The 12010-nt window shown below is 42.4% G+C and overlaps 1 protein-coding gene across 3 annotated transcripts in view; it reads right to left on the reverse strand.

Annotated features, from left to right (window-relative positions):
* Positions 1 to 12010, reverse strand: part of LOC120500234 (deubiquitinase DESI2-like) — a 73950-nt gene that overhangs the window by 30317 nt on the left and 31623 nt on the right. Inside the window, exon 1 of one of the 3 annotated variants that reach the window (XM_039704810.1) lies at positions 9468 to 9500. The exons of the other annotated variants lie outside the window; for them this stretch is intronic. Within the exon in view, the coding sequence (XP_039560744.1) occupies positions 9468 to 9485 (18 nt within the window). The 5' untranslated portion in view covers positions 9486 to 9500. Of the gene's footprint in view, positions 1 to 9467; positions 9501 to 12010 lie in introns of those variants that run through there. 3 annotated transcript variants of the gene reach the window in all.

Below are 12010 nucleotides of genomic sequence, written 5' to 3' on the forward strand. Positions count from 1 at the left end.
CAAACAGGAGTCAGTGAGGGGGGGTTGCTGGAGCATGTGCCAGTGCCAAGAGCCTGTCCCACACAGTAATCTTATAAGCAGCCCTGAAGAAGGATAATCCATGCTATTGCACACCCCTTTATATGCTGTATCCCCTTAGCTTGGACACCTTTTATGAAACTCTTCATCTCAAGCATATGAAGCCAGAAAAAAAGCACATCCATTTGCAGGATTACACTGAAATATATTCACTCGTGGAATGTGCCTGAGAAAGTCACATGTGTTAGAAACTTAAGGAAATAATAATACCTTTGCCTTAGATGCATTCACAAATGCATTCACAATGACAAATTGAGAGGTATTGAAAAAGAACAGCAGCAACATGATCAGGGAAGTGGCAAGACTGACATATAAGAATTAATTTAGAAGTGCTAATAGCTTGGCAAAGCAATGACTGCAAATGACAAATCTGCAAACATTTGAAAGGCTGACATGAATTATGGGAGAATACTTCTTAAGAATGATACAAAAGATTCAAGTAGGAGCAACATACTTAGTTTAAAAAGAAGAGAGACTTTGACTAAGTGCTTAGAAGATTCCTGACAGCAAAAAAAGAACAAGAAAACATTTGTATGACTCAAAACCAGATATTGAGAAAGCTTTAGTGTGCCTGTGCAAGACAGAGTATTGAATGGTCTGAACTGTTTTGCTCTGCTAATGTCAAGGAGGCTGTTCACATTCTTGGCTGAGTGTATTTCAGATGCTACACACCTATCTGCATTGTGAGCCCTCAGCCCAGACTGTCAATAAGTAGGCTTCCCATCAAAGAGGATTCAGATGAGCTGAAAAAAAAATGCAAGGGAGATAAATACCCTACAGCTTGGACAGGAGCTGTCTGCAGAAGCACAGTGCAGATGCTTTGGCTCTGGAACCAGACTGACCCTGACATATCTGGTAGTGTCAGCAATACGGCCTTAAGGCTCTCTGTCCTTCCTCTTGCAGAAAGGATGCAATTGAGAACTGTAATAACAAATAGGGCTGTTAAATGATTTTTCAGATGTAGAGTAATGCTATGGCCTTGCTCAGACCAAGAAACATTAACATCTCCCTTTCCTCGTTGGTAAGGATCCTTTGCTGTCTTCTGTGAACCTGTAGCATTGTTTCTCTCCAAAGAAGCAGCTAACCCCATCCTGGTATCCAGCAGTACTGAGGGAAAACAGAAAACATTCAGTGCATCCTTTGCAAACACACTCCAGTTGACTCATCAGTCCTGACCAGGCCAAAGCATCTACTTTGTTCAGAGTATTGGGCTGCAGGTACCATGCACCCCAAGTCCCCCACAGAACAGCTGATCAACAAGCAGCTGTAGCATATCCCTCAAAAACTGTGCTGAAAAGCACAGTTCATCTCTGCTCTGACAGATTATTAGCAGAAATTTGAACTTCAGTCTTTCAAATCCAAGATGAACACCCTGATCACCAGCCATAGCTTCTGAGTCAAAGTAATGCATGCACATGTAAACTGCCCAGCGGAAGACAGTGAGAGATTCATGCCACCAAATAAACCAGCAGCTAAGACTTTTCTTCCAAAGGTTTGTCTGGACCCCTGCTCAGGTTCCTGAATTTCTCTTCCATGATAGCAAAATGGTAATATGACACTGATTCTTCCTTATTGACTTGTCCTTCTTTGCCCAGGATGTTCCTGCCTGGGCAAACACAAATACCTACTTTTTGGTTAACCCAGGCAAACCAACAGTCCATACCTGACCACCAAAGGCAGATTTCTTGTGATCTCTTCTTGGATTTCTAATGAGAACATGAAAAACACTAATCTCTTTCAAGCTACCGTATAGTTTCAAACACCCTTCACAATGCTGTTTCCATAGCTAGGATGCCAAACAAGAATTTGAGAGGGTTCCCTGCTCTGCTATGGACATAACACAGATTTACTCCAGACCAGGTGAAATCATACTACATTCAAAACTGTGATCCTTCAAATTCTTCTTCCAATTCCCATTTATCCTGAAGTGTTTAACACCATCATTATCAGCAATCTGAATGGAAGACTTTCCCATTCCACTGCAGTGTGAGCTCCACACTCAGGTAAAGAGAATCCCCAATAAGGATGAAGATCCACAAAGTAGGACTCACCGGGATTCCTAATGGCAGCATTAGCACCTCACAGCCAGGAGTTAAACCTATCCACAGGTGAATCTAGATCCTTACAGGAAAGTAAAAAAAGAATGTAAGATTCCCCAGATTTTCTCTTTGTGCAAGGATTGTGTAGAATCTAAATTATGTGTTGTATAGGCATGTGAATTCTCACTCAGTCTCATTCTGCCAAAACCAGTTTTGTCTGTCCTGTGAGCCAAGAGCAGATCAGAAAAGAGCAGGGTAGGGCCTATTTCCACTAAGCAATCTATACTCCATGCTGGCTTTGGTGGCACACATTCAAAATACCTCATAGTGTCCATGAGAGAAACTGACTGTGTGCCACTAACAATAGTTTGCTATTACAAAAGAAAAAAAAAAATCAATATTTGTCTCCAAGCTTCTGAGAAGAGAATCTATTCTGCAGCATAGATGAGGGAAACCCTTTCACAATGTGAGCTGAGGGTTTTTCCTGGAGAGGTTCCAAGGCCCTTGCCTGGCTGGCAGGGTGCCTAACCAGCTTAGCTTAGAAAAAATACTGGGAAATACAGATTCCTGCAGCTAACAACCTGTCCTTTTATCCTACAGCATTTGTCCTGTCCTGGATAAAACTCTTCAAATACAGTGCCAATGTCATACAGCATCTCATCTCTCTGCACTTCATACAGGTAAATGGATATGTGTGCATTTTTGCCATAATTGTATACTCTCTCTCTCTGCTCTTCCAGCACAGCTACTGAGGAATCGCATTGCGGTGATATCTCCAGATTAGAATGTAAGGAATAAAACAGAAAACAAGGAACCTGAATACAGCAATGATAAAATGCTGCTGTGCCATGGAGATTCAAACACTTCCCTCAAAACCCACTTCTGTTGGTCTGAAGAAGGAAAAAAAAAATAAAACAGTAAAGCAAGGAACATTTCATTGAGAAAGGAATGGTCTCAAGAAGGGGTAAGTGTATAATCTAGCTCAATGCCAAAATGTGTTGTTGGAATAATTATCATCTACAAGGCACAAAACTGATACAGAAACATCAATCAGGGAAGTTCAGACAGAAAATAGTTTATAACCCATGACCCAAGGTCTTCTGTGCTGAGTGATTGCAACACTATTTAAAATTACCAAAGACAGTAAACATGAATACCTTAGGAAATGAGAAAATTTCTTATTGTTGGAATTTCCCTATTGGATGCTGACAAAGTGTTTTAGGGATAGTTTTGCTCCCCCCATATGAAGATACAACAGAATGATTAATATGTGCAGCATGCCACTGTGGCTGAGAACAAATTAAAAAGCTGTGGGAGTGTCTTAACAACTCTGATGTAATGTACGCTGCTTTGGTTTGCATGTAGGCTACAGGAGGTTTGTTTGTTGTTTTTTCCAAGATTTCCCTCTGTCTTTATTTAATGAGCAGCACTGGATGTGCAGCTCCAAATGCATTTAATAGCCAGCCCTTGCTGAAAGACAGAAATGGCTGTTAGGAGCAGTGCTTGGCAATGAGTCAACAGCATTTGGTACTATGAAGATACTGTTTTGTGTGCAAACCAGGTTAAAATGCAGGTGTTTGTCCCTTCAAAGGGACAGCCTCTGTGCTTGCTTTTCCCAAGGGTCACACACACCATGGCACAGGGAGAGGCACAAACCTGACAGTGAAGCTTCTTTGGAAAACATTAAGTTGTCCTTTCTTTCTTCTCCTTACCCCCACCTTATAAACAGCACAGCATGTGTTAGACTAGCATTCAGGCTGCCCTAAATATTTCCTTTCTTCTGGGCACAATAGTGATTTTACACTTGTATTAAAGCAAATCTTCTGTGCTAGTCTGCTGTATGTTGCATATATCTAGAAACAGATCTGAAATGACCCAAGAGATTCAGACAACTGCCTCCCTCACGGACTTGTATCTTACAGTATCTCCACATGTGAAATGTACCCAGTAAGATCAGGAATTGAAGGAGAAAAGGTAAGATAAGGAAGTGCTTGAATAAGACCAAATAGGAGAATTTGCGTTATGTAACAAGTTTCTCTGGGAATATTCCTCCCTCTGTCTCCTCCTCACCACCCCCATTAGTATTTATTTCTATAAAAATCCGTTAGATACTGCGACTACATCTTGGCTCCTGTTTGCTTCAGTGAAAAGAGAAAGGGTTGTATATTTGTACCATGGAGTGCAAATGGTCTTGTCTGCCAGATCCCTCAGAAAGCTGCCAAATATTTTTCCTGCATGCAGAGCAGACATCTAATCTGAACTGTGGCCAGGCTGATGTAGGAAAAAGAGGCAAGCACTGTGATGCCTCACCTAGCTCACAACATCCTCTAATATCTAAGACCTCTGCCCTCAGATTAAGCTGTTTCCATAGACTGGCTCTTCTAAGAAGAAAGTATTCTATGATATCTGGACACTTCTACATGCCTAGATATCTATTGTAGAAAATCAAAGCCTTATTTAGCCTTAGGGGGTCAGTCAACTTTCTCAAAAGCAGATTGCAACTTAGATCGAGAAGTGAAGAAGCACACTCCAAGCACACCCCCATTTTGATTACTATCTAAAATAGGAGCACATGCTCTTAATAGGACACTATACACAATTCATATTCAATACTGACCCAGAAATTCTCAGAGAACCAGAGACCTAAAAAAGTCATCACCCTCTTTCCAGAGTGATCCATAGTGCAGAACAAGGGCAAAACCCCATTCAGTTGGTCTCAGCTTTGATACAGACATGACTTGCATAAATGATTAAGGGTATTGTGCAGCACATGTGGATTTCAGTTCCCTTGAGCTGCTTTTCTGTAAGTTCATTCATGCAAACTAAGGAATACAAATGGTCATAAAGCCATAAATTAAGCTAATTATCCAGTAAAACAAGAGGGAAAAAATATTTATATTCCTAACTAGCAGGGAAGTGATCTGGACACTCTAGCAATGAAAGTCATGTAGGTGATGAATGGATAGGTCTGACACCATTCAGTTCCCATCCATATATCTGCCTTCTTCCAAGTTAGATGGATGCATGCAAGAGGTAAACAGATTCATCAAACAAATAAGATCAGCAGCCCAGCCTGATATATTTCATCTTATGTGAAAGTTCCATTTGCTCTATAAAATACAAGTTCAGTAGCATTTTTGTAATTAATTTTACTGTGATTCCCTTTAACACCACAATAATCTTGTTTAGCTTCTCTTACTGGAAGAGACCACAAAGTAATAAAATTCCCAAAATAATATAAAACTGGGCATCATGACCAAAAGACTGCTTGCATGACTAGGAGCTCTCAGGAGGGGCTAGTGTCACCAGATGGAGTTCATAAACCAATCTCTCTTCTCATGCTTCCTGTCAGATCTAAAGGAGAAGTAGCTCATCATCTCTTTGGAGCCAGAAATCTTTCTCTGGCTCTTATTTGCAAAGTGTCTTTGTGAAATATGATGGAATCCCAGCTCATGGCTGAGGCTCATTGTTGGTATCACAAATGAATCATGAACAGCAAAACAAGGCAAACGGCAGCATATTGTAAGCAGGAGAGTACTACCTCCTTCCACAGGAGAACATTGAGAAATCTTCACAAGCAAACAGGACATATTTGCTCATGCACCACATATGCAAACATAAATACAGTCTGTACAACAAAGCCTTGGAGAACAGCAGTGGTTTAACCCTCTGCTTTCCATCAGGTGGCTAGCTAGCAATATGCAAACACGTTCAAGACTGTGCACAAATCCAACGACCAGTCTCCATTCACACATGCTATTTTAGTAATCAAGCCTAGAAACAAGCCAAGTATTGCACCAAAGGTGCAGCACTGCAGATTGGTCCTTGGCAAAACTCCTTATAGGAATAATTTTCTCCTAATCATCCTGTTCCAGATCATGGTGACTTACACAAGCATGCTGCTGAATCCCTAGGAATGCCTCTGCTTTCTGTGGCAATAATTAGCCTGCTCAGAACACAGCCCTCTTCAGCAAGTCAACTACAGAAGAAGCAATTTTTTTCATTCTTAACTTACTTTATCCTCCGAAGTGCATTTGAAAGTGGTAAACAATGAGAGCAAACACACAGCTTGGTTTCCTACCCTGCAGCAGCAATGTCCAGGTAACCAAGTATGAAAACAGTGCTGGATAGAGAAAAATAGCCAGCAATGCACATATTTTTCCTCTCTCTTTGTAAAAAAAAAGACCACCTACTGTGACATGGCCTTCATTTCTATTTTAAGTAATTGTGTAGCTGTGGTTTCTACCTCACTTGAACACTAATACCATGGGGTTTGCGCACCCATGTTTGCAAATACCTTCTTTGCTTTCCCTTCCAGCTCAGTGCTAGCAAGGCACGTGCTCCTCATCTGTTTGATCAGATGGCACCACAGAATGGATGTGAGCAAGACCAGCCTGGTGCCAAATTGCTGCACTGGTGCCAGTCCTAAAGAACATCACTCTCATGAGACAAAGAATACCAGCTAGGTTCAGCAGAGAGATGGGATGGAGAATAACATGATTCATGTCACGAGTGAGCATTTGGAAGATGCTTCAAGTAAACAGGAATCAGTCTTGAGTTTTAAAGCCTTAAGAATAGCCAAGATTTTGGAAGCATTCAGATGCTCTGTTTCTTTGGGATGTGGAACTTTGGCATTGTGGCACTCAAATCTTAGTTCAAGTGCAGTCACAATAAAGATTTAGACATCATGAACATACAAATGAGGGGTGGGAGAACCTGAGTGTCCAGCAGAGAGCACTGCAGGCAGCACACTTACTGATCATTCCTCACTCAAACTATCTCAGGACCCTGTCCTTTCAAGAGTAGATGAAAACATTTTCACTTTTAACTTCTAGACAGACCTAAAAAAATAGAAGAATAACCTCTCCAGTAACACTTATTTTTTCAACCGTTCCTCCAACAGGTCAGAAGAGAAGTCTTTAGTGATAGCAAAGCTGTAAAAGGAGAACTCAAACCGGACACCCATGTTACAGAAAAAATTAATTCAATCTTTCCATCAGAATTTTCTTGTTTCCACCAGAATAAAACTGGTGAGATGCCCATTCTGGAACCTCCTACTTTTATTTTTGTAGAAGTAGGAGGAGTGAGGAAATCAGAAGAGGACTTATCTTTTCACCACCAGGCCTGCAAGCTACTGGCAAGGGCTGTTGATACAGAAGGTTACATTTGCTCAGGAAAACTGAATGGAAGAAAGAGCCACAGAGGCCTAGTAAAGAGGCAGAGGTCAAGCTCAGAGAAGCCCCAGAGCTAAAAATGTGTGAATGTGTTAGAAGGAAGTGCCATATATGCTTGTGCTGCTCCATCTCCCAGTTGTGGCCACAAGCAGGCATTGAGGGAAGAATAATGAAATTGGATTAGATGGATCCTTGGTCTGAAACAGTCTGGCCCTTCCTATGTTTGTGTGTTCTTTTCTGTGAATAAGAATAAAAACATGGAAAGGAAATCTTGGACATACAAGGAGGAGAGGTATTTCAAAGATGGGCTTTCACCTGTCTGAAAGACTGGGCAAGCCTTGTGAACCTGTGGGAGAGACTCTGCCTCACACTTTGGTAGTCAGAATACATTTAAGCAAAGGTTTTGAGATTACTCTGTAATTGCCCAATTAGCTCTTGCGTGCAAAAGGGATTCTCTTCTATTTATTCATATCCAGCAGGGCAGAAATCCAAAGCTTTCTGCCCACTGTGGATTTACTCTTCCAATTCATTAGGATTAATTTCTTCACCACCCACACAATTCTCTGATTCTCTTCCTCCCCTCCTGCCCCACTGCCACCTGTCAAAGTTATAAACATGACTGGTGCTCCTTAAAAGCAGCACAAAACATCTTTATCCACCTATTTATTGGCAGATGCTTTCTCCCCCCCTGCTCCTTTGCTAAACTAGTTCTTTCCAAAAGCCTGAAGTCTGTCAAGCTGTCCCCAGAGCACATATGAGCGTGCAGTGTTTAACCACATCACCTCCTGTAACCCCTGTGTTCTTATCCCCCCAAAATCCTAGGTAGCATTTTATTTTGTCCAGTACCAAGTTCAACAAGAATATTTTCAAATTTATTTGCCATCAAATTAAATTATAACCTGTGTAAACAGATCAGCATAAAGACTTCAGGCTTGTCTAGAGCAATTGTTTTTAATTTCTAAAGCAGAGGATAAATTTTGGTGGATTAGCATGAATGTAATCCTGTTGTCAAGCCATTGGGCAGAACTGGGACTGACTGTTTCTCCTTTATCTCCTCCTATCTCAGTCCAAAGCTTATACAGAGCCACAGGGGAAAACGTGGAGCACTAATTGTTCATGTCCTGGCTCATTTACCCCTGTTTATCAAGTGACACCTTTTCAGAAATCTTCTTGAATTGTATTACCAGAGATGCTCTGTAAATTAATCGGTTTGGAAAGTACCATCTCTGATCCTGTTGGCGTCACAGTACGACATTAAATCCTAGGAGTTTTCTTTCAAACAGGAAATCACTGTAACAAGAGGGCCTGCACTTTCATCTTGGAAAGACTTAGTGCTGGAAGAGTGATTCTGACCCACAGTTCCCTTCAGTGCTAGAAGCTATCTGAACTCTGTCAAAGGAGAGCGCGGGTAAACTGGGAAGCCTCAATAAAACACTTTGCTTTGAAACATCTATCACAGTCCTTAGAAAGAAATCAGCCCATTTTCAGCAGCCCCAGCTGGAGAATTGCTGCTACACTATAAGAATGGTCTCACAGTCCTAACTCCATATCAAAACCCAAGGGACTGCACAACAAGTTACCTAATCATAGAGTCATAGAATATCTCAAATTGGAGGGGACCCATGAGGATCATGAAGTTCAACTCCTTGCTTCTCTCAGGACTATCTAAAACTAAACTATAATGACTAAAAATGTTGTCCAGACACTCCTTGAACCATGCAAGGCTGGTGCTGTGACCACTTCCCTGAGGAGCCTCTTCCAGTGGCTGATCACCCTCTCAGTGAAAACCTTTCTCCTAATGTCCAGTCTGAATGTCCCCTGACACAGCTTCACTCCCTTCCTCATGTCCTATCATCAGACAAGCCAGCCTCTCTGCAAGCTAGTGCCTCAGCTGCAGATTGGGAATAAAAGCCTTTTCCTTCTCCAGGAACTAATGGCAAGTACACTGGAGAAGACTGAGAAAGGATCATGCCCTGGAGTAGGAAAGGCTAAGCAGATCCCTTGGGTATCCTGTTCCACCCCCTGCAACAGCAACACAGCATAGAGATACACTTGCTTTATATTGTCGAGCACCATCAGCAAGGTCCAGAGCACAGAACTGCTCAGGAGGAGCTAGTGCATGCTGTCACAAAGCACAGCACACAGCCCCCTCATGCTGCATTGTTTTCTTACCCACCTCTTCTGCATCTTCCATCCCTGGAACAACATCCACCGTGCTGCAACCTGCGCCTTTGCAATTCGCACACCATCATCTCGATTTGCCTGGGCTTTCCTGACAGAACTAAATGAATAGCAAATTGAGCTCTGTTTTTCCCTCCCCCACTCTCCCCTTGCTTTTGTACATGCTGAAGGAAAAAGCTTCCTCTGACTCAGATTTCAGCTGTCACAGATTTCAGCAGTTTTCTCCTAGGAAGTCTGGATGCTAATGACAGAAACAGCAGCTGTCTCTAAACACTTCGTCTGCTGCCTGTGGTCACAGAGCAGTAAAGGCCAAGACCAGCAGCAGGTGTGGTGGATGACTGCTTCAGAAAATCCCCCATCTTCACCAGGCAGGCTCTGGTGAGAAGGGATTGAGACCACCAGCCCCTGATTGACAGGAAGGCCAGGAAGAGCTGCCAGGGCAGGCAGGAGGGATGGAGCAGGAGGGCATGTGCTCACCCAGACACAGGTCAGGCAGCGAGCAGGATGCAGGGCTGCTGCTCCTCAGCTCACTGCCCAGAAATCCTGCTGCTGCCTCCCATTCCAATAGGAATCATTCCCACCCAGGCAGCTACAGGTGCCAAAAAGCAGTCAGTTTTAAACACCTAAGCATCCCATAAATAGGGTATCTTACAGGTGAGATGACTCAAGGCAAAGAGATTGAAGTGGTTTGCTAGAAATGCAGTTGAGATGGGGACTAAAGTTTGGGTATTTCTCTTTCTCAACATCCAGTGCTTTATTCAAAATGAAGGTTTGGTTGTTCTCGGCCAGAGTCCAAGGACATGCTTTGTTGGCAGCATGAAACAATCTGTTTAGAGCTTTTTGATTCCCACGTGTTCAAAGCACTTGTACTTTCCACAAAACATTGTGGTGTCATTGAACACAATGTTATGTTTGAATTGAAAGGATGAAAAAAACCTCCATCTATTATTACATGTAAATAAGAGTTGGTCTTCTACATAAGATCTTAAAAAAGAATGAAGGAAGAGTGAGTTTGACCCTTGCTATGCTAATTATTTATACTCTACCATCAATTTACTCGGACAAAAAAGCACCCTATCAGATCCACTATAATTTCTTTCACTCTGCATGAAGACATCCTGGGATGGAAGGAAGGGCAGAGGGGAACATAGAGGTACCTGAGGAGCTAATGATATCCCAAGGAGCACAATTTAAGCTGTGTGTATCGTCCTGTCTTAATGGATGCAACAACCAAGGCTTCCCACAGTAGGATTTTAAATGGTAGCAGTAAAGTGGAATATTGCCTGAAGCAGAAATAAAGTGCTGTTGCCATTCCATTTCCACTAGAATTGTCCTAGCTAGAAGGAGTTGGGTGTCAGGTTCTCATGTCTGAATATTCCCAATTGTAAGAAGTACCTTAAGAGGAGTTCAGTGATTTTCTTCTTTCACGCCTACTCTTTGGTGTGTCTCTTCTCAGTCTCTCTTTTAGAACAGCACAGAAGCTGAATCAGAGCACAGGTAAGTCCTAGAGCTCCATACAACCTCAGGTGTCTCTCCGATTCGAAGCAAATGGCAAGCAACAGCATACCACAGAGAGGCACAACAGCCAGCCAACAGTCACAGAAAATTAGTTGTGCCACCCAGGATTTAACAGCCCAGCAGGTATCTTTTAGGGAGCCAAGTATTGAGGTATGTTCCTACGAGTAGGTGTTCATAATGGGCAATATACCTGTAGCTGCAGCAGCATTACAGTTCTCATCCCATGCAATGGTTACAGCACCAGTTCTGTTGCCAGACCCATGAAAGAATCTTAACTTTCTCTTGTGTTTTCCCAGTTTGCACATTTATTTCCCCTGCTAGTACCAGGTCATCTGGTGTGGGCTCAGATGAGATAACAATCATTTCTGGGGGCTTAAGTTCTTTGACAGAAGAACAGCTTTACAATAATGAGTGGCAGAACACTAAAGCTTTCTTACTTGACTGATAAAACATTTCTCCATGCTTCATGGGCAGTTCAGATGCTTGACACTAGGGATATTGTGATGATTAATAATTAACTGTCTGGAAAGACTGAGAGCACAAGGACAGATGCTTCCCCATCTGCAATCCCCTGGAGCTGAGGCTGCACTTTTCAGGAGGGAGGTAGGGGAGCTGGTAGGGTGAGAAGGTGACAAGGTTGGTGTGCCCCCGGAAGTCAGCAGCCTTTTCAAGATACTTTACTAGTATCTTCCAACACAGAAGAAGGTATTGCCCTGCACTTGTCCAGATGGCTTTCACTATCCCAGGCACTGGGGGACCAGGGCAGCGATGATCCCTGACAGTTCCTGGTGTCAGCTCACCTAAATGAGATGCATCATTAGAAGCTGCATTCATGTATTTAATAGGCTTGAACACTAGCTTTAATGAGACACCTCTGAAATCTCAGGAGAGGTAACAGACAGTTAGAAATATGCTTCAAAGTCCTCTGGGTATGAGAGGTAAAATCCAAGTTCAGAGGTACCAAGTACAGGATTTTTAAGTACCTGATGTGTTAGACACTATTAAATTGTTCTTTACACT

The sequence above is a fragment of the Passer montanus genome, unplaced genomic scaffold, assembly GCF_014805655.1.
Source record: "Passer montanus isolate IOZ18808 unplaced genomic scaffold, ASM1480565v1 scaffold18, whole genome shotgun sequence".
In the NCBI taxonomy this organism is placed as follows: domain Eukaryota; kingdom Metazoa; phylum Chordata; class Aves; order Passeriformes; family Passeridae; genus Passer; species Passer montanus.